Source organism: Nicotiana attenuata, unplaced genomic scaffold (genome assembly GCF_001879085.1).
Source record: "Nicotiana attenuata strain UT unplaced genomic scaffold, NIATTr2, whole genome shotgun sequence".
Lineage (NCBI taxonomy): Eukaryota > Viridiplantae > Streptophyta > Magnoliopsida > Solanales > Solanaceae > Nicotiana > Nicotiana attenuata.
The window spans coordinates 261,496-287,691 of NW_017671319.1; the positions used below are offsets into that span (position 1 = coordinate 261,496).

Here is a 26,196-nt window from a genome sequence, read left to right on the forward strand (position 1 = left end):
ATTACTTTTGAAAAAGTTACTACACTTAAAAAAATTACTAAAATATTAAGTATCGCGCTACGCAAGCGAATCCGCAATTTTAGCAAAAGAATTAATTAAATTAGAAATTAATTAAAGCTAGTAGAAATAGTATGAGATGATTGACTTAAAATATTAAAAGTTAATATCACTCTACGCAAGCGAGTCCGTGAATGAAAAGGTTAAAACGCACCTACTAGTTGCCTAGCGTCTAATTAATTATTAAGGAGATTAAGTTGTAAAGTTATTTTAATAAAAGAAAAAACTGATTTTTTTAAAATTATATTTAAAAAAGAGATATGGAACCATTAGTGATGGGCCAGCTCGCTTATATTGAAAATGCCGGCATGTTTTGGTTGTCATGGGCATTGAGTCCAATTAAAGTAACCACTTGGGTTGCTGGCCCCTTTAGAAGTTAAATGGCCATTGGGCCAACGGTTAGTTATTAACTTTGGGCCTAGCATTTTATTTTTCTGCCCAACTTACTATTAACTATTGATAAACCATTATTATATTTGTAGGGGCCAATATTTTTATCCTTTTCATCACCTAACTACTATTTTATGCTCATAAAAATAAATTCACACCAAAATACTTATAAAACAACAATTACAAGAAATAGCACACTAATAGAAAAAATTATAAATGAACATCACGGATTGTTGAACATTGGCTAATAAATCTCAGGCAAACTAAATTCAATAAGCTACTAAAAGGAAAAACTTATAAAATTAAAAGAAATCATTTTTTTTCATGAAACATGCATTAGCCTAAAATACGAGATAATCTTCCGGCTTCAAATATACATTGCAACGGATAAAAAAAAGACAACGAGCTATGAGGCAAAATGTTTAAAACATGGTGCCGACCACAAATAAACAAGAAGTTCAACATTCATTACACATGTTTACATACAAAATCCTACACAAACAAGATATTTAAAGCTCAAAAAGAAGCTGAAGAACACTTAAATTTGCTTCATTTCTATTCGTCTTGACTCAAAATTACAGTAGCACTTTGAGAGAATACCTGGATAGCAGAAAGAAAATGTCAGCAGGGAAGAACTAAATTTCAGCAACAAAAGTAGCAGAAAATAGCAGCAAAATCGTGTTTAAACAGCCCGAAAACCTTAGAGAAGAACCCAGAACCAACTCTAAAGAATACCTATATTTTTCCAAAGGTTTGCACTCTAAAATTCACTCACAAAGCTCACCATTTCAGCTCACTAATGGGTGCTTCAGCTGCTGATTTTTTGTTCAAAGATATGTGTGTTCAAACAACTCTAAAGATGTGTGTAAGTGTAAGATATATCGTCTCAAGTGAGGAAAGTCCAGTCCCCTTAAATAGGCAAATAAAAATCATTTTTTGGACAGATTTTGGTTTACCAAAAGTCTGTCCATAAAGGACTGACTTTGTGTGCTAACCACTGTTCAAAGGTTGTCCTAAAGGTGAAAGGACATCCAGAAAACCTAGTGTAGCATAAGCAAAGAGTCATTTCAGCCAGCCTAATAGTAAAAAGTAAGCTACTAGTACTCTAAGTCATGATCAAACTAATATAAACTTCAGATTTTAACAACACCAATACTACCCTATTAATTTTAAACCAAAACAACTCACACAATTAACAATTGACAAAACAGAAACAAGACTTCAAATAGAACTAAAACTCAAACTAACTAGAGTAAAAATAAATTGATTTGTGTAAACTAAACATTGAACAAACAGCTAAATTCACAAACTAATGCTCAAAACAGAGACTAGACAAGCATCGCTAACAATCGGACAATGACGTTCAACAACTAAACAGTTGATTAACTAAGTAAATGATTTAACTAATACACTAAAGATCCTGTTTAATCAATAATAATCTAACAAACAACTAAACTAAATAAAGACAACTAATTAAATAAACCTAACTTGATACTCTAATTAACAAGAAACAACCAAAAAAAATCAGAAACTAAAATTAAAATCTGGAACTAACCTATTACAACTAAAAAAAATTAGAAATTAAGTAAAGAGATGACGGAGATACCTAACGAGCGTGCTTGAAGCTGTTCGAGCCAGGAGGGGACGTCGAAGATGCCAAGAAGTGGCTGCCCTACCATGGAACACTTATTTCATTTTGGTAGACACCAAATTCAATGAACTTGGTGTCATACCAAAAGGAAATGAGTATTGTTGGGTCGGAATTGGGCTAAAATAGAGAAGGAGTGGTGCGGCGGTAGTGGCGGGTCGGCGGTGAGGGCGGCTGGCCGACGACGACGGGGATTTTAGGGTGAAACGGGTAGGAAAGGATAGATCCCAACGAGATCTATCCGTTTATATATGTATTTCGGGGTGTGGGAGGTTAGATCTTGTCGGATTTGAGGGTGGCGGCGGCTAGGGTTTCTTCAAATTTAGGTAGATTTGGTGAGGTTGAGGGTGATTTCGGAGATTTGGGGTTTGGATATGGGTAGACGATGAAGAGAGGAGAAGATTGGTGTAATTTGGGAGTGTTTGGAGGACGGCCGCCGCCGGTGGGCAATTCCAGCGGCCGAGCAGGGAGGCGGGCGGAGAGGTCTTGAAGGAGAGGTGGGAGAGTGAAAATAGAGGAAGAAGAAAGGAAATAAGGGAAAAATGGGGGCAAATTTTGGGCTCTTTAGGCTTTAAATACCTAGGGTGGGAAACAATGAGAGCCGTTGGATCTGGAAAAGATGAAGGGTCGGGATTTGATCTCACCCACTTAACCAAAACGACGTCGTTTTGGTGTCTTCCAGGCAGCCCATCCGAACTGGGTCTTGGAGCTACTGGGCCTACGATTTTGGTCCAATTTTTTGGTCCAGTTTTGGCTTTAAAGTAATAAACCCTATCCCTTAACCCTTTTAACAAACTATTTAACATAATCTAACTCTAAAAGCCTACAAATACACACATATGATCCTAAAAAAATATAATATAGAGAAAAAAAAAGACAAGAGCAAAAATTAGGCATTTACAGCTGCCCCTCTTTGCTCGAGAACATGAAGAGTTCTCGTGCAAAGATAATGAATGTCATGACTAATTTTGCTCACATATGACTCTAATGAAAGCATTTTTGAAAAAGATGACCGAACCTTGCTTTCGAGGTTGCCTACATATCCTTGGCTATAAAGGAATCAGGTCGGTGTAGTTCTAAAAAAATTTGGTTGTTGGGACTACCAGATACTGGAGTTAAGACTCCTGTTGCTGCTATTGCTATTACTCTTACTGTTACTGTTACTCGCTTCTTACATTAAAAGAAAAAGAGGAGAGCACTACATATGTCTGCAAACTAAGAGTATAAAATTCCTATCTATGTGTCTTCTGGAGTCAAATCTTGATTCTTGACCTGCTCGCCCGTGTTGACCTTAGATTGGATCTTGATGCTCTTTAAAGAAAAGATTATGGCTCATTCTCGATCTCTTGTTTTCCCGATTAGAATTCGGGAAAGTGAAACTTGAGAAACTGGGTTGATGATACACTATCAAAGCTAACTCCAACCATTTTGTGATCGAAAGACTTCTTTCTTTTGATGAGAATTTGGAATTTCAAGCTTTAATTGCCACAATCGGTGCTTTACAACGGGGTCCTGCAAAGCCATCAAAGACAAACAAAACGAATAAAAATTTTCTGCCCCAGTTTGGCACTAGGAAAATTTTGTGAGTTATTAGAGAAAGCTATAAACTATCTACTTTGTTGAAAGGAAGACAAAGACAGATTATAAACTAGCTATGTGAGGATATGCAACTAGAGAGGTAGTACCCTGTGTTAGAGAGAGAGAACATAAAGTGGGGATGGTGCCCGTTATCATAGAAAAGGAAATATACCCAGGGGTTAATACCCTGTATTATTGAAAAGGAAGCGTAACCAAGGGTTGACGTCCTGTATTACTAAAGGAATGTAATCAGGGGCTGGCGCCCTGTATTACTGGAAGGGACGTAACCATGGGTTGGTACCTTGTATTACTGAAAGGGACGTAACCAGGGGTTGGTACCCTGTATTACTGGAAAGGAATGTAACCAGGGATTGGCACCCTGTATTATTGAAAAAGAAATGTAACCAGGGGTTGGCACCCTATATTACCAGAAGGGAACGTAACCAGGGTTACCCTGTATTACTGGAAAGGAATGTAACCAGGGGTTAATGCCCTGTATCACTTAGGAATATATGTAACCAGGGGTCGGTACCCTGTGTTACCGAAAGGAGTGTAACCAGGGGTTGGTACCCTGTATTACTGAAAGGAGTGTAACCAGGGGTTGGTACCCTATATTACTGGAAAGGCATGTAACTAGAGATTGGTACCCTGTATTACTGAAAAAGAAATGTAACCAGGGGTTGGCACTCTGTATTACTGGTAAAATGTTGAATCCCTCTAGGTGAAAAGGTTCTACCTGAGTTAAGCTACGTAAAACATCCTGAGCGAAGAGTATTTCTACCCGGAACTATGAGCTGGATCCCCCTAGGCGAAACAGTTCTACCTGAGTTAAGCTACGAAAATGGGAGGCATGAACAGTAGTGATGCATGCTGAAAAATAAATGAAAATGGAGATTTTAAGGAGCTTACGTTTGGTGACATTCGTCCTTTGAGAATCGCCATTCTGCCCCGCTTTGTTCCTGGTTTAAACAAAGAAAAATTTATGAGTTTTCAAAGTGGTGGTTGGTTTGTGGCCTTGATGCCCTGTTGTAGTTTGAATTCACGGCCACTTCGCTGTTGAAGAACTAATTCTATCAGTATGGTACCGAGTTGCTCGGATACTCTGTATTGCATTCTGGAAACCTTATTTTCTGACATTGCCCCCTGACTGTATCATACTCGGATGTCCATGGTACCGTTAACCCGTCCCTAAGGCAAGCCAATTTTTCCCTTTAAAATCAAACTCGGTTGTCTTGCACCTAGTATCAGTTTGTGTCCGTAGTGCTTATCAACTTTTCTCATGAAGCAGGCCTTGCTTAGGCGACCTTTTCAGTTTATTTGAGACACTTTGTTCTCCTTATCATTCTGCCTTCGTCAATGCCATATATGCCCCAAATTGTGCTCGATATTACGGTGAAACTGTAGCCAGTTTTGCAGCCATTTCTTTATTTCGCTTCTGATGGAAGATTCGACCGAAGGGACTCAAAGAAAAATTATGGGTAAAATAGAAGAATAATTGAAAGTGAAAAAGAACTGTGCTTAAACAAAAGGTGTCCCCTTCTGGGAAATGAATATGGAGACTTATTCGGAGGTATGTGCCAACTTCAATGAATCATGACATGCATTTTGGACTGGACGCCTGATCGGTCTGAGCTGTCTAATTCTCAGAATTTGTCACAAACATTCATCTTGAAACTGTCTTGGTTGTGCTCATGCCGGAGTACCGAAGACCCTCATTCAGCTAGTAGCGCCCTTTGCGGGTTTTCGCTAACTAACCTCTCTCATTTCTCTACTCACTGTCGCCTTATGGTGCCCATCTAGATTTTCACCAATAAGACTCTCTCATTTTTCTGCTCACCGTCGCCTTACAGTGCCCATACAGGTTTTCACCGATAAGACTCTCTCATTTCTTTTTTTTTTTGACCAAGATACTGCATGCTGAAGGTTGCCCAGTTCCCTTGGCATGGGGACTTCAAACATTCTCAAAGATCGATCAGAAGTTCCTGATAGGGAAAAGGCGAAAAGAACCTCGAACTGAATTACAACTTTTGCAACCGTTTTTATAGGAAAAACCGTAAAATAAAACAAACTTCTGCCCCAGTTTTGGAGTATTAGGAATATGGATTTTTGTTGTGATGGGACCGAACCCAGGGTAAGGCTGCCTACGTATCCTTTCAGAATCAGGTCGGACGTAGTTCAATGAACTTAGAAGATTTGTTGATTATTTTTCTTCCCTTTTTTTAACAAGTACACAGGTTCCAGAAAGTGGAAAACAAATAACAAAAATAAGGCTCAAAAGGGTTAACAAAAGGGTGACACCTATTTGGAATAGCGAGCAATGATAGCCTTCGTCATCTCGATCTGAGAAAATCATGCGTGAAAGTTCCATAGTAGGTATATATCAAACATAATAATTTTTGACTGCATCTGCGTTAATAGTCATGTCTGGTACCCGTCCTTCTTCATCTACAAAGTGCAAGGCCCCTTTTGGTAACACTTTCTTGATGATGTAGGGTCCTTGCTAGTTTGGGGCAAACTTTCCTTTAGCTTCTACTTGGTGTGGAAGAATGCGTTTCAGAATGAGCTGGCCTACCTCAAAGTGCCTTGGACGCACTTTCTTGTTGTAAGCGCATGCCATTCTTTGCTGGTATAACTGGCCAAAACACACCGCCGCTCGTCGTTTTTCATCAATCAGCATTAGTTGTTCTAATCGGGTCTTGACCTACTCAGTATCTTCAATCTTCGATTCCACAATGATTCGGAGAGAGGTAATTTCGACTTCAGCGGGTATTACAGCTTCCGTTCCATATACCAGCAGATAATGAGTTGCAGCAACAGATGTGCGAGCAGTCGTGCGGTATCCCAAAAGAGCAAAAGGCAACTTTTTATGCCATTGTCTGGAACCTTGGATCATCTTCCTAAGAATCTTCTTGATGTTCTTATTCGCCGCTTCAACGGATCCATTGGCTTTTGGCAGATAAGGGGTAGAATGGCGATGTACAATTTTAAATTGCTCGCATACCTCCTTCATCAAATGACTATTTAGATTGGCTGCATTGTCGGTGATAATGGTCTTTGGGATACCAAAGCGATAGATGATGTTGGAATGAACAAAGTCTACCACTGCTTTCTTGGTTACTACTTTGAAAGTGACGGCCTCCACCCACTTGGTGAAGTAATCAATTGCAACCAAAATGAATCTATGCCCATTTGAAGCCTTTGGCTCGATTGGCCCAATAACATCCATTACCCAAGAAATGAAAGGCCAAGGAGAGTACATGGGATGTAACTCTGAAGGAGGCGAGTGAATCAGTTCACCATGAATCTGGCATTGGTGACACTTGCGAACAAAGCTGAAGCAATCTCGCTCCATAGTAAGCCAATAATACCCTGCCCGCAGAATCTTCTTGGCCAAAACATATCCATTCATGTGAGGTCCGCATACCCCCGAATGCACTTCACTCATGATTCGCTTTGCTTATGTGGCATCTATGCATCTCAACAAGTTTAAATATGGGGTCCTTTTGTACAAAATTTCCCCATTCAGGAAGAAACCACCGGCGAGCCGCCTTATAGTTCTTTTTTGATCTCCTTTGGCATGCTCTGGGTATTCTCTTATTTTCAGGAATCGTTTTATGTCATAATACCATGGTTCACCATCTGGTTCTGTCTCAGTTGTATTGCAGTAACCGTGTTGATTCCGAACTTGGATTTCTAGTGGATCAATATGAGTGTTGCTTGGATAAGGGAGCATCGAGGCTAAAGTAGCCAAGGCATCGGCTAGCTTGTTGTGAAACCTGGGAATGTACCTGAACTCGATGGATTTGAATCTTTTGCTCAGGTCTTGCACACATTGTCTGTATGGAATAAGCTTGATGTCTCGAGTCTCCCATTCGCCTTGGGCTTGCCGGATAAGCAAGTCGGAATCTCCCATAACCAATAGTTTATGCACATCTAGATCGAGGGCCATTTTCAGACCCATGATACAAGCTTCGTAAGACTGTGTTATTGGTATAGAAGAACCGAAGTCGGGCCATTGCATGGTAATGATGTCCAATAGGTGAGACGAGGATTGACCCGATCCCAACTCCTTTGATATTGACAACCCCATCAAAATACATTTTCCATACCGGGTTATCGTCTGGAACTACTTCCTCTATTGAGTTGACCTCTTCATCTGGGAAGTATGTGGTAAGTGGCATGTACTCATCATCAACTGGATTCTCTGCCAATGATCTGCCAAGGCTTGTGCTTTCATCGCGGTACGAGTGACATAGACGATGTCAAACTCTGTGAGCAGGATCTGCCATTTTGCGAGCCTGCCAGTGGGCATTGGCTTTTGGAAAATGTACTTCAGAGAATCCATTCTAGATATGAGGTAAGTAGTGTAGGCAGAAAGATAATGTCTCAGCTTCTGAGCGACCCAAGTCAAGGCACATCATGTCCTTTCTAAGAGGGTGTACTTAACCTCATAATTGGTGAACTTCTTGCTCAAATAATAGATTGTCTGTTCCTTTTTGCCTGTTGAATCATGTTGCCCCAGAATGCATCCAAAGGAATTATCCATCACCGATAGATATAAAAAGAGAGGCCTACCAGGTTCAGGTGGGACCAGTACAGGGGGTTTTGACAGATAATCTTTGATTCTATCAAAAGCTTTTTGGCAATCGTCCGTCCACTTGATAGAAGCATCCTTTTTCAGCAACTTAAAGATGGGCTCACACATGGTTGTGAGTTGAGCAATGAACCTACTGATGTAGTTCAGCCTCCCGAGCAAACTCATGACTTCCTTTTTGTTCTTCGGGGGTGACAGATCTCGAATGGAATTTATCTTAGATGGATCCAATTCGATGCCTCTCCGGATGACTATAAAACCAAGGAGTTTCCCAGATGGAACCCCAAATGCACACTTTGCTGGATTAAGCTTAAGGTCATACCTTCGAAGTTGTTCGAAGAACTTTTTCAAATCGCGCACGTGATCAGCCTATGTCTTTGATTTTATGATGACATCATCGACATATACTTCAATCTCTTTGTGCATTATGTCGTGGAAAATGGTGGTCATGGCCCTCATGTAAGTTGCCCCTGCATTCTTCAAACCGAATGGCATGACCCTGTAACAATAAGTACCTCATGGAGTGGTGAAAGCGGTCTTTTCTGCATCATCCTTACCCATTAGAATCTGGTGGTACCCAGCATAGCAATCCACGAACGACTGTATCTCATGCTTTGCTCAATTATCTACAAGAATGTAGATGTTTGGAAAAGGGAAATTATCCTTTGGACTTGCTTTGTTCAGGTCTCTGTAGTCAACACAGACTCTAGTTTTTCCATTCTTTTTTGACACATTCACAACATTTTCCACCCAGGTGGTGTACCAGATATCTCTGACCACATTGGCGGTTCGTTGCTTCATTATTTCCTCTTTGATTTTGTCACTCATGTCCGTTTTAAATTTTTGTTGCTTTTGTTGGACTGGTGGAAAATCAGGATACGTGGGAAACTTATGAACCACTAGATCAGCACTTAATCCCGGCATATCATCATAAGACCAAGCAAACACATCTCTGTATTCAAATAAAAGTTGAATCAAGGCATCTCTGGTTTTTTGTTCAGTGTGAATGCTTATCTTTGTTTCTCTAACTTCTTCATGCTTCCGATACTAATGGGCTCAGTTTCATTGAGATTGGGCTTAGGCTTGTTTTCAAACCAACTCTCTTTTTTTCCTCAACAGCCCTATCTTCATCATCTTCAACCTCTTGATGCATTATTTCGAAATTAGACAGCTTTTTAAGATCTGGGCGTGAATTCCGCATGCATGTAATGTTATTAAAGCCGACATTAATAAAACTGAAATGGAAACAAAATGACAGGAATTAGGAAAAGGAAAAGATACAAAACTTAATACGAAATTGGACTATATTTTATTGAATTTGAAAGGATAGAAGGGTTAACATCAAAACAAAACAATCACACTGAGATGTTTGGATTACAACCTTGAAAGTAACCCAAAATACCAAAGAGAAGCTGCAAAAGTAAACTACCAAGACTCCTTCCTTGTGGGGAGAGGAGTTGTTTCCCAGTTGTTGAGCATGGTGTCTGGCCAATTAGTTGTATATCGGCACGACTAATGCCTTCACCAGCCTGGATCATATTCACTTCAAAAAACATCTGGCTGAGTCCATGGCAAATTTCCTCAATGTTTTCCTGTACCGAGGAAATTTGACCCTCTTGGAGTCGTGGCTTGATAAAAGTGTAGAAAATATGAGGGATAGGTTGTTGCAAGACCCATCCATGCTTTTTGCGGTGCTTGGCTTTGTCTTCGTCTGCTTGTGTTGGCCTGAAGCCTAAACCAAAAGTACCCTGGTTACTGAACGGAGAAATGGGTTCCGAAATTCCTTGCAATGATGCCCCCAAGCATTTTCCTAGCTCATAACCTTGTCTCAGCATAAGTGCAACCACCATTACAGATGTGGTGGATAGACGAGGATGCAGAATGGGCTTTCCTTCCTCAACATGGTCCACAACAACCACTTCAAAAGCCTGATAGACATTGGACTCACACCCTTCCTTGGCCTCAATACAAGGGATTAATGGGCCTTTATAAATGGACGACTCGTCTTCCCCGTAAATAATAATTTCTTGCCTGTCATGTTCGAATTTGAGCATCTAATGCAAGGTGGATGGCACAGCTCGGGCCGTATGGATCCATGGCCTTCCAAGAAGAAAGTTATAAGAAGTTTGCATGTCCACTACTTGGAAGACAATTTCAAAGTCAACCGGCCCAATCGTCAGGGTGAGGTTGATCTCCCCAATGGTATCTCTCGCTGAGCCACCAAAAGCCCGGATGCGAACATTGCTGGGTCGGATTCTATCTGTATTAATCTTCATGCTTTTCAAGGTAGAGAGAGGGCATACATCTACACTCGAGCCTCCATCAACCATGACTCGCTTTACATAATTCTCCTCACATTTGGCCATCAAGTGCAAAGCCCTATTGTGCCCGGCTCCCTCCTCGGGAAGTTCATCATCAGTAAAGGAGATTCTGTTCACCTCAATGAATTTGTTGGCCATCTTCTCTAACTGATTCACTGTGGTTTCCTCTGAGACATGTGCCTCATTCAGGATCTTGATTAGTACACGGGCATGCTCTTTGGGATATATGAGCAGAGATAGTAGAGAGATTTGGGCAAGAGATAATCCTGAACTTTCATCTTTTTCAAAAACTCTTCTGCCTCTGCTTAAGTGACTGGTTTCTTTATTGGCAATTGGCCTTCTCTGATTTTCTTGGCCTTCCTCAACTCTTCTGGAGAGTAACACCTCCCCGATCGAGTCAAACCTCATGTTTCCCCCCACTTCCTCTATCATTTCTTTGCCTTTGTAGGTCATCACAATTTTGTTGTAGTTCCAAGGAATGGTTTTCGTGTTTGTCACATGGTGTTGCACGGCATGTCTGATTATGATCGGCTCTGTTATAACATTCGTACCTCCCTGATTCTGCCTTGTGATGGGGTGGCCTACAAGTACATACAACCTTGGGCTTGGATCATTGGAGAGAACTTCCAACCTCGAGACCTTGGAAATAAATAAAGTTACCTTTTTTGAGCTCGGGTCACATTTCACAATCAACGGCACATCTCGGCTTGGACTTACTTCCAGACCTGTTCCTTCTTGAATTGCTCCCACTGTCATTTCTGCTCGGCCGACCGGCTTGTATTCTTGATCTCAGCCAATCATTCCCACAAAATGAACATCATTGTGTGCTGGCAACGGGTTGTTTGTCACATTAGGAGGGTCCTCGCCATTCGTCACTGCAATCAGTTTTTCAGAAATGAGTCTTTCTATGGCTCTTTTTAGAGTCCAACAGTCATCAGTGTTATGCCCGTTGCACCTGAATGATATTCACATCTAGCATTTGCTTGAAATCCATGTGAATCAGGATGCATATGGTGGGGAGCGATGGGTCCAATCACGCCCATTTACTTCAGCTTCTGGAATAGACTAGAGTATGATTCAGCCAATAGAGTGAATTTTTCTGCCGGCCTCTGCTCTCGACCATAATCCTGCCTGGGACGAGCATTGTAGGGTGCCCGAAAATTTTGCTGCTGAGGTCGGGGGATCCTTGGAACTGGTGCCCGTACCTGCTGATTGGGAGGCCGAGCATAGGATTGAGCATTGAACACTGTATACTGTGGTGGGCCCACAAAGTATTGAGGAATTGGCGGGGGATAATAATGTTGAGGGTAGCTAGATTGCCCCTACTGAACTTGTACATAAGGGTGTGATGCCCCTCTTTGAACTTCCCTAGATCCTGAGGTCATCATGGACCCTTCATCTCTCCTCTTTCTATTTGCCAAACTTCCTGACCCACTTTGGATTGCTTGGGTGGTGGCTTTTAGAGCAGCTTGACTTACAATTCTTCCAGTCTTGAGGCTGTTTTCGACCATCTCCCCTATTTTGATTGCTTGTGCAAAAGGCCTACCCATCGCGGACATCATGTTCTGAAAGTAATCAGGCTCTTGAGCCTCCAGAAAAACAGTGATCAACTCGTGATTATCCATGGGTGGCTTAACTCTAGCCTCTTGCTCCCTCCACTTGATGGCATACTCCCTAAAGCTTTCAGTCGGCTTTTTCTTCATATTGGACAGGGAATTGCGATCTGGCGCAATATCAATGTTGTACTGAAATTGCTTGACAAAGGCTTGGGCCATGTCATCCCAGACATGCCAATGAGAGATATCTTGGTCAATGAACCATTAGGAGGCTACCCCCACAAGACTTTCCCCAAAATAAGCCATCAGCAACTCTTCTTTTCCTCCTGCACCCCTCAGCTGGTTGCAGTACCTTTTCAAGTGGGCGATAGGGTCGCCGTATCCATCATATGGATCTATGGATGTGAGGGAACATGCATAGATCACTGAATGAAACACTTTTGTGACCACCTAGTCCCTGTATGTTCTTTATGTTCTTTTCAAGACATCTCATTTTCCTGGCCATCTCATCTGGCTCAACCGTCATGGCAGGCTTTTCATTTTCCCCTGGTGACTCGTACTGAGGAGTCTGATTGTATGGAGCCAAGACCCTGAAAACCATATTTGGAGAATAGTATTGGCCATCATAAGCATGAGATGGTGGCTCATTGTTTGGCCTCGTCATAGGAGTTAGTGGCGGGATTGTATATACCGGTGCGCCAGACACGACGAGAGGGGTGTTCCTGACCGGTACGACTGGAGGTCGCATATTAGAGGTACTAGGGGCAGCATGAAGTCTGTAGTTTGGAACATAACCTGGTGGTAGAATGTGATCGCTTGCTGAATGGAGCGGTGGTTAAGTAGCCTGGGGTATGGTGGAAGTTCCCTCTGAGGGACCCTGGGGTGGAGGTTGACCGGAAACCCAAGCTTGATATACATCTGACAGTTGCTGTCTCAATTTTCTTATTTCCTCCGACTCTTGCTCAACTGACTAACCCTGGGGACTGTCGCTGACCAACTCGATTTCATCACTGTTATCCATTACCACCGTTCCCTAAGATCTTGTGAAGTGATGATGTGTTGCTAGTTTCACCACAAACCAACCACCTTAAGCTTACTATATAAGAGGTAACAAACGTGTTAGGTTTAAGCAATCTATAAATATGAATACACGTAAATATGCTATGCTCCTAAAATTATCACCATCTCTAACATGCTTTTGGAAGGCTTCATGTTTCATTCCGGCTTATCAAGTTGTTTCTTATTGACGCTCTTATTTCCTTCTCTATTTTTTTTGTTTTTCCTTTCACTCGCCTTATTTTGATCCCTCACTTTAGAGTCATTGAAAAATATTTGATCGAACCTTTTTGGGGCTGCCTACGTATCATGTCGCTGCATGAATCATATCATTACGTAGTTCAGGGGCATGACCATTTGTTTTGTTTTTTTTTGTTTTATATATATATATATATATATATACAAAGAAACAACATCTTTTGGGTTCATTTTTGAATTCTTCTTAAAATAAAATCTTTTTCAATTTTTTTTATACAAGACTCAAAAAGAAGAATTACATAAAGATAAACATTTAAACAAGACCTGACTTGACTCAAACAGACTTTTTGGGATAAAAGGAAAAACAACAAGACTCAAAACACCAAAAGACTCTTACAGACTCAAAGACAACAAAAGAATAATCAAAAGGACTGCTAACTAAAAGAAGACTTTGATCTCTGCAGTAGAATCCACCAGCATCATAGTAATCAAGGCGCTTGTTCCTGCGGCTAACCCCCAACATTGCAGTATATCCTCTCCAAGTTACATATGACGGGCGACGTTCAATTATACTTCTACAAACTGCTCAGGCGTCATTCCCTGGCAAATCCTGCATGCTCGTGAGGTATATGTGGCTATCTCGAGGATCTTTCCCTTAATGTATTCCTGAGGCAAATGCAACTCTTGATTTCTCTAACCACGGGTCTCAACTAGATCCAGTGCATCACGCTTGCGCTCGAAGGCCATATCTCTCTGGCGCCGAATTTCTAATTAACTCCCCCTCCAACCGATTGATCATACTTTGATAGTGATGTTTTTCTATTTCAAACTCCGCGATCTTGCGCTCCTTGCTTGACTCAACTCCCCCTATTTGATCCCTCAGACCTTGGATTGATGGAGAAAAACCTATGCGTTCATGATCACGGACCACCTTGAACTGGGCTTCTCTTTCTTCCTGTTGTTGAGCGGTAGTGATCACTTTTTTCTGCCTAATTTGAGCTTTGAGTGCTCGCCTCTCTTGTGCCCACTTAGCCTTTTCTCGCTCGAAATCAGCCTGTTGTACGTCCATGGCCATCTCCAAAATGCCTTTATCTTCTTGTAAAGTGTCAAAACGGGGTTGGAACTCTAGTGCCACTTCCCTTTCGGTTTCTCTAACTCTATCCTCGATATCCTTTTCCCAATCAACTGCATGCCGTATTGGATTTTTCTGGCCTTTGCTCTGGGATAGCCTGGTTGTAAAACCACTCAAGGTATGCAAAGCTTACCTCCCCACATTCACGATCAGCTACCATCTCGTCCAAATCGGAAAATCGACCACCAAACCAAACCGTTTGTGCATATGACTCCCTTGGAGGTTCCTCTCCCTTGAATTCCCACACGAACGGACGTATGTCCTCAATCGGGGGCCTCTTTTGCTCTCTCCCTAGCTGGCGCATGACGCATAGGGGTGCGTAGGGTTGGAAATCTCTGAAACCCATGAGTATGAAGAACGGGCGATACGTCGACATATGCATGACCCTAGCAGAAGGGTGCCAATAATAGTTCCAAGTGATTCTATCAGCACACAATGAACCAAGTAATGTCCGCCAGGCCCTCACCCCCTCTGGAAGGTTACAACTCGCAGCCCTGTCTGGGTGACATCCAATGTAATTCAGCCAATTATCATTGAAATTTACTACTATTAGAAGATGATAAAGGTGCTCTATAAACCACACTGCAACAGAATATTGCATCCCTCGAAGTAATCTTCACCCTCTTGGCAACGGGTCAAAGCTCGAAAAATATCTCCCAAAATCATGGGAAGAATGGTATTATCCTCGCTACTTTGCAAATACGAGACTACCGCAACCAATCGAATTTTGATGTGCCCACCACGCTCTGGAAAGACCATGATCCCTAGAAATGATATCATGAACGCGAAGATTCTCAACTCCCTCCAAGCGTCGTAACTCAATTAGTTGACGAATTTTGTGCCCGAGAAGTTCTCAAGCCCTTTCTCGTCCCCAAATCTGTCATAAAGATATTCCAACGGAACCCTACCTTCGTTTAAGCAAACCATTAGAACTCGACGGAGGCATAACTTCTTCAAAAAGTTGTTCACACCAACTTCTCTCGGAGCAGCAGGCTTTTTCCCATGAAGGTGTAAAGTCGGCCACGAAGTCTACTAAGATTTGAGACTTGATGGCCGTTCGGGGTTGATACTCGATATCGTACCCACTGATTTTGACGGCCCATTTGGCCAGTCGGCCCGAGAGCTCAGGCTTGTGCAAAATGTTGCGAAGGGGATAAGTGGTTACAATACAAATTAGGTGACATTGAAAATATGGTTTTAATTTCCTAGAGGCGCTTATTAGAGCAAGCACTAATTTTTCTAACAGGTCTCTGCTTCACCTAAAGTTCGGCTAACATAGTAAACAGGAAATTGCGTACCTTGTTCTTCTCGAACTAAGACACCACTTACCGCGACCACCGAGACTGCCAAATATAAGTAGAGTTGCTCGTCCGTTTTCGAAGTATGAAGCAATGGTGGCTCGAAAGGTACCGCTTTAATTCTTCCAATGCCTGTTGGCATTCCGGGGTCCAAGTAAAATTGTTCTTCTTTTTGAGAAGTGAAAAGAACCTGTGGCTTCGATCAGAAGACCTCGAGATGAACCGGCCTAAAGCAGCTATCCGTCCTGTTAGCCTTTGTACAGCCTTAACACCGTCCACGACTGTGATGTCTTCGATTGCCTTGATTTTATCGGGGTTGATCTCGATTCCTCGATTTGATACCATAAAGCCGAGGAACTTGCCTGAACCGACCCCGAATGCGCATTTCTCGGGGTTGAGCTTCATGTTGTACTGTCTCAATATGTCAAAGGTTTCCTGCAAATGTGTCAAATGGTCCTCTACACGTAGGGGCTTAACTAGCATGTCATCAATATAAACCTCCGTTTATTTACCTATTTGTTCTTCGAACATTCGTTCACTAGGCATTGATAAGTAGCACCAGCATTTTTTAGCCCAAACGGCATCACATTATAGCAATAAGTACTGCACCTAGTGATAAATGAGGTCTTTTCCTGATCCTCCAGGTTTATTTTTATTTGGTTGTACCCGGAGTAGGCATCGAGAAAGCTGAGGATCTCGTGGCCAGCCGTGGCATCGATCATGCGATCAATATTCGGCAGAGGAAAAGAGTCCTTAGGGCATGCTTTGTTTAAGTATTTGTAATCTACACACATTCTAAGTTTATTTCCCCTTTTGGGACTACAACTACGTTTGCTAACCACTCCGGATATTTTGCTTCTCGGATGGATCCTATTTTGAGAAGTTTGGTTACCTCGTCCTTGATGAATGCATGTTTTACCTCGGACTATGGCCTTCTCTTTTGCTTTTCCGGTCTGAACTTCGGGTCAAAACTCAATCGATGAGTGGTGATCTCCGGTGAGATCCTTGTCATGTCAAGGAGGGACCAAGAAAAACAATCCATATTTTTAATAAGGAATTTAATGAGTTTTTCCCTGAGCTCGGGAGTTAACCCCGTGCCCATCTGGCAGATGCTCTATCAATATGACTTGCTCTAGCTCTTCAACCGTCGACTTTGTGGCGTCGGAATCATCGGGGATTACGAAGGTTTAAGGTATCATATAATCATCATCCTCGATAATTTCCTGCTCTTCTGATCTGGTCGAGGCTGGCGACTGTGGTTGCTATTTGACATCCTGTTTTTCCTTTGATTCCAATCCCTTTGTTTATTTTAGTGCCGATACCGGTATTACTTCATCAATTGCAAACATTTCTTTAGCTGCTTGTTGCTCGCCGTTTACCATTTTGACTCCTTCCGGTGTTGGGAATTTCAAGACTTGATGAAGTGTTAAAGGTACCGCCCTCATATTATGGATCCAAGGTCTCTCGAGCAGTGCATTGTATCTTATATCACCTTCAATTACATGGAACTTTGTTTCCTGGATAGTTCCAGCCACGTTCACTGGCAACATGATTTCCCCTTTGGTGGTTTCACTTGCCATGTTGAAATCGTTAAGCACTCGAGATGCAGGCACGATTTGATCCTGAAGGCCGAGCTGCTCCACGACCCTCGATCGAATAATATTTACTGAGCTACCTGGATCAACCAACACACGTTTAACTTGAGTTTTATTCATAAGGATAGATATTACCAGTGAGTCGTTGTGAGGATGTTCTGCATCCTCATCGTTGAAGGATAAGGTATCTTCTGGTAAGTAGTCCCGGGTACGCTTCTCCCTAGTGATTGTGACTTTGGTGCGTTTAAATGTCGGGTCCTAAGGGATATCGACTCCACCGACGATCATATGAATCACATTGTGTGGTTCCTCCTGTTCGTTTTTCCTGTTTGCATCCCTGTTTGTGAAGTGATTTTTTGCTCGGTCACTCAAGAACTCTCGAAGATGACCTTCGTTGAATAAACAATCTACCTCCTCCCTTAGTTGTCTGCAGTCCTCGGTTCTGTGACCATGGATTCCATGGTACTTGCATATTTGATTCGGATTCCTTTGAGCTGGATTGGTTTGCAGGGGCCTGGGCCACCTAGTATCCTTGATTCTCCCAATGGCTGACACAATACTTGAAGCATCGATGCTGAAGTTGTATTCCAATAACCGTGGTGCTTCCTTAGGCTCGACGTATTTATTAAAGCCATTCTTACTCAAGAGCCCTCGAGAATTTTGTCTTCGATCATTCCTTCGATCATTTCGTATGGGATTACGTCCCGGTCCATTGTTTCTTCGATCTGCGCTATATGGTTGGTATCGATCTTTGTTCGATCGGGCTCTCTGTCGATGTCTCTTTAAATCCTGCCTTCGGGCCTGTTTGGGTAAATGGAATCGGATAGTGCTCCCAACTGATCATCCTCGACTCTGATCTTTGATTGGTATCGATTATGCACATCGGCCCAGGTCACCGCTGGATATTCAATCAAATTCTGCTTCAATTGACGTGATGCTATCGAACTTCGCTCGTTCAAAGCCTGAGTAAAGGCTTGGACAGCCCAATCATCGGTAATCGGGGGGAGGTCCATGCATTCCATCTGAAATCGAGATACAAATTCCTTTAGCATTTCATTGTCCTTTTGTCTCACTTTATGAGGTCCGACTTCCTATCGCGACCTTTATTGCTCCGGTGTGTGCCTTTATGAACGAATCGGCGAGCATGGCGAAATAATCGATGGAATTGGGTGGCAAATTGTGGTACCATATCATTTCCCCCTTCGATAAAGTTTCTCCAAATTTCTTCAACAAAACGGATTCAATATCATCATCTTCTAAGTCATTTCCCTTTATTCTGCATGTGTACGAAGTGATGTGTTCATTAGGATCGGTGGTCCCGTTGTACTTGGGGATGTCTGGCATACAGAACTTCTTAGGAATGGGCTTCGGAGCCGCACTTTGAGGAAAAGGCTTCTGCACGAACTTCTTCGAATCCAAACCCTTTAAGATCGAGGGTGCCCCCGGTATTTGGTCAACTCGTGAGTTGTACGTTTCTACCTTTTTCATTAGCCTCAATTTTCTTTTCACCTGATTCTATCCGTTTAGTGAGCTTCTCGAGCATTTTCATGATGGCGGGATCAGTTCCCGATCCATTATCATTCAATTTTTCCTGCACGGGTTCGACCCTATGAGCAACTTCTTGTGGTGTATCGAGTTCGATTCTGCTTGGGGCTCGATTCTGATTTTGGAGTTGCGCTATTGTAGCCTGCTGAGTTTGTAGCATGTCAAATATCATTCGAAGGCTAATTCCACCTTCTTCACCATTTTGTGCGTTCCGATCGGCTGCTTGGGCGTCTCTGCGAACGCTATTTTCAGGGTCGGCGCCAAAATCTCCACGAATGGCGACATGAGAATTGACATCAACCGGATCCACGGTCTATGGTGCGTCGGGACTGATTGGAGGCACTCCGTTTCCCGGGGCGACTACGTGTTGGTTTTTGCCATGAAGACCAAGATAAAGTCGGTGTGAGTGGGTATTGCTTGGGAGTTTGACATGTTGATTCCTGAAATCAAAAACACTTACGAGAACAAGTGTAAAATCAGTGTGTGTTATGAAGGTTAATATTAAGCAATCACTATTATCCTTAGCCCCACGATGGGCGCCAAACTGTTTACCCAAAAAATCGAGTAACAATTAAAGTTGTAAAGAATACATGATTTCGCTTAATACCAATTTATTAACTTAGAGATAAATGATGGGAATTGACAAGAATGTAAAACAAACCAATGCTTGGACAATGCCCTCGAGCTGATGAACCCTCAATAGTAGTGAAGTAAGAACAATTAAAGAGCAGTAAGTTGATGAGCAGAAGAAAGAAATATTATATTGCCTTGATATTCCTAAATGTGAGATGTTTACAGATGATGGGGACCCCCCTTTATATACTAGAGAAATTATAGTACAATTCTAATTACGAAAGTAAATCTCATGATTGGTACAAATAATCGCCCTTGATTTGATTTGTTCCGACTTTTGCGCAGTGATCTTCGATCGGTTACGGATATCTCGCATTTCCGTTATTGCACTTCACTTGAAGTCGGTCATACTTAGTCTTGATTGCTGCTGGCCTCGGTCTCAACGGACACTTCGATCTTTAGACTCGATGCCTCGTCTTCGAGCTCGGGTCTGGTTCATTATGAGGATACCCTCGATGCAACTCCTTTGTCTCGATCAAATAGTAAAATCGGGTAGGCCCAATTTTGATCGTATACAAAAATAAATACACCTGGAAACAAAAAGGAGAACGTGAAAAATTAAGAGGTCAATCCATGTACTAATTGTTAAGGTATAATAGTTCACACGGTTGCTTTAATAGGTTAGTTTCATGATTATAATTAGGTTGTACAAAAAATATCGATAAATCGCACTAAATCGATAATTCAAGTTAAATCGGAAAAAAAATTCGAATGTGAATTGGTTTGATTTGATTTGCTGTTGGAAAAAAAAAAATCCGACCATAATTGGTTTGGTTATGTTTTAACTAAAAGAAAGTCAAACCGAAAACAAACCAACCCGACATTACATTTATATAATTTTTAAAAATATTTTATACATATAAATATTTATGTAATATAATTTATAAATATTTCTTAAACTATTTCACAGTTTTATCTTTAAACGTATTAAGTTTGGACTTAACATTCTTGAATGGTCCAATAAATTTTGTAACCCATAAATGTAGTAAGTCAATAAAGTTCAAATCATTACTAATGCTAATAAAGGAAATTCAATTCAACATTAAGAATGGCAATAGTGATGGATATCTTTTTTAGTTTTGCATTAGTTTATAATGAAAATGCATAACCTAGTTTATCTTTTTCTTTAGTGCTTAGTTGTATAATTAATTAGTATTTATTAGATGTACTTATTCTAGCATTACCAATATAGTATTTTTAGATTATGTTAATGTTTATTATGGCGTATTAATTAGTAATATTTTTTTATGCGATTTTATTGTCTTTGTTATTGAATATTTTAGTACAATGCTATGACTCATGTCATATTATTGTGTTATTTTTTTGAAAAATACATCATATAGTTATATCCTATTTTGTGCTATGAAGACTTTAGCGGCGGAAAAAACTCGAAAACTCGAAAAACTCTGAAAAACCCGAGAAAAGGCGAGATTGAAAAATCCGACTTTATTGATTTGGTATGATTTATTGATTTAAAAATCCGACACCACTAATTTTATTTGATAATTAAAAAAACCGAACCAACCTGACATATGTATACCCCTAATTACTTATAATGTATTTGATCCCAACAGATGCGTGCAAGCTACACTAAGCTTGCTTTTGTTAAAATTGCTTCCTACTTGTGCGAAAATGTGCTATACACAGAGAATCAGACTACGGGAAATAAGCATTTATCGCAAAATCTCTAGCTAATTTGCAACAAAATTCCCTAGCAACATCACTAGAAAATTAATTTCCCGAATATCCGTAGGAAACATGCTCTTAGCTAAAAATTAATTTTAGCAAACAAGTGGATCATCCTCCGAAATTTAATTTTGGGTCAGTCGTCCAGCAGTGAATATATTTTTGGGTAAATTTTACAAATAGTCATATAATTATGACTTTTTTTCATCAAAGTCATATAACTTTGTTTTCTCACACAAAAATTATATAACTATGACTTTTTTTATGTGACTCCAAAAAAATTATATAACTATGACTTTTTTTTTTTTTATCAAAGTCACATAACTATGTTTTCTCAAGACAAAGATCATAAAGCTTTTACTAATTCACACAAAAATCATAGTGATCGAAAAATATATTTTTAGTAGTATTTTCTTATTTTGTGGTTTTTTATTTTTTATTTTCAGTCTAATAAATAATAATCCAATTAAAATAGAAATAACTCAACTCGACCTGGCCCACCCGACCCAATACTCATACATATAAATTAAACTAGATAGGTGGTGCCCGTGCTGTGCACGGGCATATGCCTGACATATATAGTTTGTGTTATTTGGAGGTATAACATAGTCTTGATTCATAACGTAGTCTCTCATTTGAAGTAGGATCAGGGTCATCACCAGCAAGACACTCCAAACTGCTATATCAGTGCTTTTTGAATTGTCGTCAAGAGCTTGATGGCACATTCAAGTCGAACAACATAGGTAAGAGAAGCATCAAGCCAAAGGATAGCAACTCCAGATTGAAAGCAGAAATGGAGAATCGACTTTTGAACAGTTTATAGCTACAGAAAAGACTAAGACACTTCCTACCTCTAATATTACATCAAAAAGAAAATATATACACCATAGAGACATGATGCTTGATCCAGAAAAAAATCGAAATTACTGTAATTAACCAATAAGATTCCATATGAATATTCTTAGCATGGACCAAAAACACCATATATTAGTTGTATGAAGCGCCAACCAAAACATTCAACTCAATCAATAGGTGAAGCAGGATGTCAGACACTTTTTCAAATAGAGACACCTGGGTTATTGTAATCACGGTTGTCACTGATTTTAGTATTGAAAGGTTGATGGAGCTTTTTTCACTAAAGAACTGCAGTTCCACGGATAGGGGGAATTAGATAGAGATTTTAGAAGAGAACATACTCAGAATCTACACATAGCTCTAACAGCTTGAGACATCAGCATTCTTCCTGCATTTGTGATTCATGATAAGTATCTCAAGCTGCGATGGCGCTGAAGTTGTTGGCAACCCTATGAAATCATCTATCCTAAACACCACAACAAGATGTTACATCAAAATATAGTAAACTTTCATTGTTATGTTTATCTCATCATGCTTCAATAGCATATGGAGGAAGGGTAGAGAGCCCAGTGTTCTAAAATGTTGTATCTATTCTATTTGGATTCCAGCATCAATTCTTTAAATTTAGGCTAGCCTATTAACTAAGAAAATTGGCATCTGACTTGGTAAGTTTCTTACTTTTCTCTTTTTAGATCTCAATTGCATAATTACTTTTAAAAAGGAAATGAAAGGTGAGAATTGAAGCATCCTACACTTCCACTTGCAAGATATAATGCACTCAACCAAGGTGCATTCCTTGATGTATCCTATAATTCAACTTGCACAAAAAAAAATAAGGAATTTGATACTTTCACATAAAACAAGCATTCAACATGTGCTAGTAGTTTAAATTTTATATTGGGTATTTTTTCTACCTTTTCAAGAATTTATGTTTGGTTTAGGCTAAATGCAAGATAAAACATATACTCTAAAATATAAGGGTCATAGATAAATGCAGCTAATATTTTTCATCCTACTATATGGCTCTTATCTTTGTTTATTTTTTTTATTTTTATAAGTAACTATATGGCTCTTATCTCAATTAGTAGAGATGTTCACTTTGTTGAAAATAAAAGCAAAATATTTCAAATGGTAGGTCAACCAGATAAAGAGATTGTTAAAATGAATGACAATATAAACTCACATTATCAAATTCAGCTCCAAACACCTAAGCTCTAAGAAACTAAAATTGAACCTGCAAAAACCTTCAACTATAAAAATAGAGGTTAGTAATCAGCCAAAGTATCATGAGCATAGAAAATAGAGATACCTCTAATTTACCCGCCACGGGGAAGCAACAGCTACTGCTAAAATGAAGTAGGAACAAGCTTCTTTGAAGCTTCATTGGTAACAATTTTAATAAATAATGGGACACATCTCTTGCATGCTCTGGCTAGGAATCAATATCTTTTTTTGGGACAATCCTAGTTCTTTCATAACGCTATAGAGCATGTAATACATAAGTTTATTAAAATAAAATCTTACAATAAAACTTTGAAGGTGACATAGAGCCACCCCTTGGGAACCGTCTCCCCTTTTCCCCTGCAATGAAGGGCGGATGGCTTAGCCTTGCCTTTAGAAAGAAGAAATAGAAAAAATTTCTTATCCCTGTACGAATAAGAAAGTAGTACCTATCAATACCTATTCTCCTCAGTTTGATGATGATAATATATGAGTTGACTTCTACTTTTTTCAATGAAGCTTATGTTACTTCTTTGGTGCATTAATTCTTCATCTAGAGTGGGATCAATATATTTTCCTATCATTTTTGGTCACTTAAAATATCTTCCAAAGAATTTCAAGGAAAATGCCATAAACAAAAACTTATCAAAGTAAATAGCTATTATGGTGCACCCTAATTAATTTTAACACATGGACCTATAAAATAATTACATGTTGTAGGGAGTACCGACATTATTAACTATACTAAGAAACTACATAGACTACTATGTTTATGCAAGGATATTCATCAGCGCACATGATCTCTTCTTAGGCTCTATTTACTAACTCATGCTCAAACAATAATGAAATGAGAAACTACAAAGGGGAAATTCTATCTTGGAACATCAACATTTAGAACCGTTTGATACACAATTTATTCATCGCGTAGGTGGTTGGTGATAGAGAATCTTAAAATTTCAAACTACAGTGTCAAATATAATTATCGTGCACCACATTTAGTTGTAAATGCCATAGAAGAACCTAACTATTTTGAGTTGAGCTTCAAAACCTTTTTCCTGAAGTTCCCATTAGCAAAATAATTCAGTTCGCCGCATTTCTATAGTCGTGCTGTGTTGCGCAGCATAATTGCAGCTTCAAGTTCTACAACAATTGAAACATGCAATAAACTTATAAGATCATCTGGTTCAAGCCATTTAAAGGGCTCAAGCTTTTCTCCATAATATAGAATACCATTGTTATACACTTTATTGATTTGTTGTTATGTTAAATTATTAGTGTCAATAAAACAATAGATATAATTAGATAAAGTTAGTTGTATTAGATGGAAGATAAATCAAATTACCTCTTCATCTTGCAAGATTAATTCTGAAGTCTTCTTTTTATTGTGAAGATTTTCTCGCTCTTGATTTTGTCCACAACTTGCATTTTGCATGTTCAATCAGATAAAGCTGGTGTTATATGATCATCGTAGATTCATAATTGATGTCGGTTCGTTGTGACATGGTGTTCTGATACCTGTAAAACTATATTTAACAAAATACAGGTATGCCTTTTGCATCTCAAATTCGTAAAATAGATAAGGGTGATAAAGTAGAAATTATTTATGCAAGAGAACCAAAATTAATAATCCAATATCTAATGCCAATGAGGTCTTGCTTAAATGCCAAGATCCTCATATTTTTTGGATTGACAGGAAGGAAGAAAAACAATGAAAATCATACTGTATAAACGAAACAAAGAAGAAAGATAGATGCTATCTTTATAGTAATAGTTAATGTCATTCATAAGACTTCCAATAACAAACAGACTATATTTTAAAATAGGTAACTAATAGTTTACATCAATAGAATAAAAACAGAATCATCAGCTTTAAGTAGAAAAAATATCTTGAAAACGGATATTATTTGCAGTACTTCTCACAAATTGTATCAAGGTATCTATTCCCAAACATGCATGAGCAAATCAGAAAAAATATCGACACGCATGTAGAAGATTCAATAAGAAACAATCCAAAATAACAGAAAATCTAATAAATACCCACCAAAAGAATAAGAAGCTAACATATACCCAAGGAATGATGATTACCAAAGAAAGTGAGGAAACAAAAGAAAGGTTACAGAAGAAACTCACCTAAACAAAGAGCTTACAATTTGAAAAATGAATACCAGAGAGAGAAGCTGATGAGACCTGATAGTAGAGTTGGAAAAAGGAAAAATCAAGAAAAGGAAATCGGAATTTATAATCTCATTCTATATTATTAGAAATAAGACTTAAGCATTAAAAGCTACCTCAATGAAGATACAGTGGTTCTGCTTTTAGAGATGACCCGGCTTCTTAGTTTTACGCCTTAGCTTAAAATTTTAATATCTCAATCTCTCTGTATGTGCTTTTCCAGTATATATTCGTATCCTAGGGTTTTCGCTTTGATTTTGTAGGGATGAGTAATGGGAGTGTTGAAATGGTAAATTGAGTTATCATAGAACGAAGCAATTTTTTGGGGAACAAAAGATTTAGGAGTCATACAAAAAAAAGGAAGAATAAAGAAAGGAAAAAATGGTATGAACATTGAAGACCACGTGTTTCCCATTCATTGCAAGAGGGATAAGTGATGACACACGTGTTTTGTAAAGTTGCAGTACAGGTCTTTAAGATGGAATGACTCAAAATTACTAAATTATCCGTAAAGCAAGTTAGATTTCCAAAAATACCCTTCGTCGTACAGCAGACCTTCACTTATTATATAGTGTAATGTAATGTAATGTAAAATAATACTAAAAGTGAATAATAAATCCTTCAAAACATGATACTTCTATCATTTTTTTTTTCAAGATTT

The 26,196-nt window shown here is 39.6% G+C and overlaps 1 protein-coding gene and 1 long non-coding RNA gene across 5 annotated transcripts; both read right to left on the reverse strand.

The window, feature by feature from the left end:
• Positions 1-17,681: 17,681 nt before the first annotated feature.
• On the reverse strand, positions 17,682-18,475 carry LOC109207531. The gene is made up of 2 exons (XM_019370472.1): positions 18,386-18,475; positions 17,682-18,224 (listed from the first exon to the last, which is right to left on the reverse strand). Exons 1-2 carry the CDS (start codon positions 18,473-18,475, stop codon positions 17,682-17,684), a joined length of 633 nt encoding a protein of 210 aa, XP_019226017.1.
• A 3,290-nt stretch (positions 18,476-21,765) lies between these two features.
• Positions 21,766-25,946, reverse strand: LOC109207534. 4 transcript variants are annotated; one of them, XR_002065017.1, is made up of 7 exons: positions 25,652-25,946; positions 25,494-25,550; positions 24,706-24,886; positions 24,412-24,503; positions 23,326-23,723; positions 22,484-22,608; positions 21,766-21,999 (listed from the first exon to the last, which is right to left on the reverse strand). It is a non-coding gene; the product is annotated as an uncharacterized LOC109207534 (long non-coding RNA). The 4 variants fall into 4 exon arrangements; XR_002065018.1 differs by having other exon boundaries at positions 21,766-22,608; positions 24,706-24,878; XR_002065015.1 differs by having other exon boundaries at positions 21,766-22,608.
• Between the last annotated feature and the right edge of the window lie 250 nt (positions 25,947-26,196).

Excerpts from the sequence above, each read along its gene's own strand:
- LOC109207531 (XM_019370472.1), bottom strand. The coding sequence starts at position 18,475 with ATGCTAAAGGAATTTGTATCTCGATTTCAGATGGAATGCATGGACCTC. Across the intron at positions 18,225-18,385 it reads CTGTCCAAGCCTTTACTCAG|GCCCGAAGGCAGGATTTAAA; the intron begins GCTTTGAACGAG and ends TTACCCAAACAG.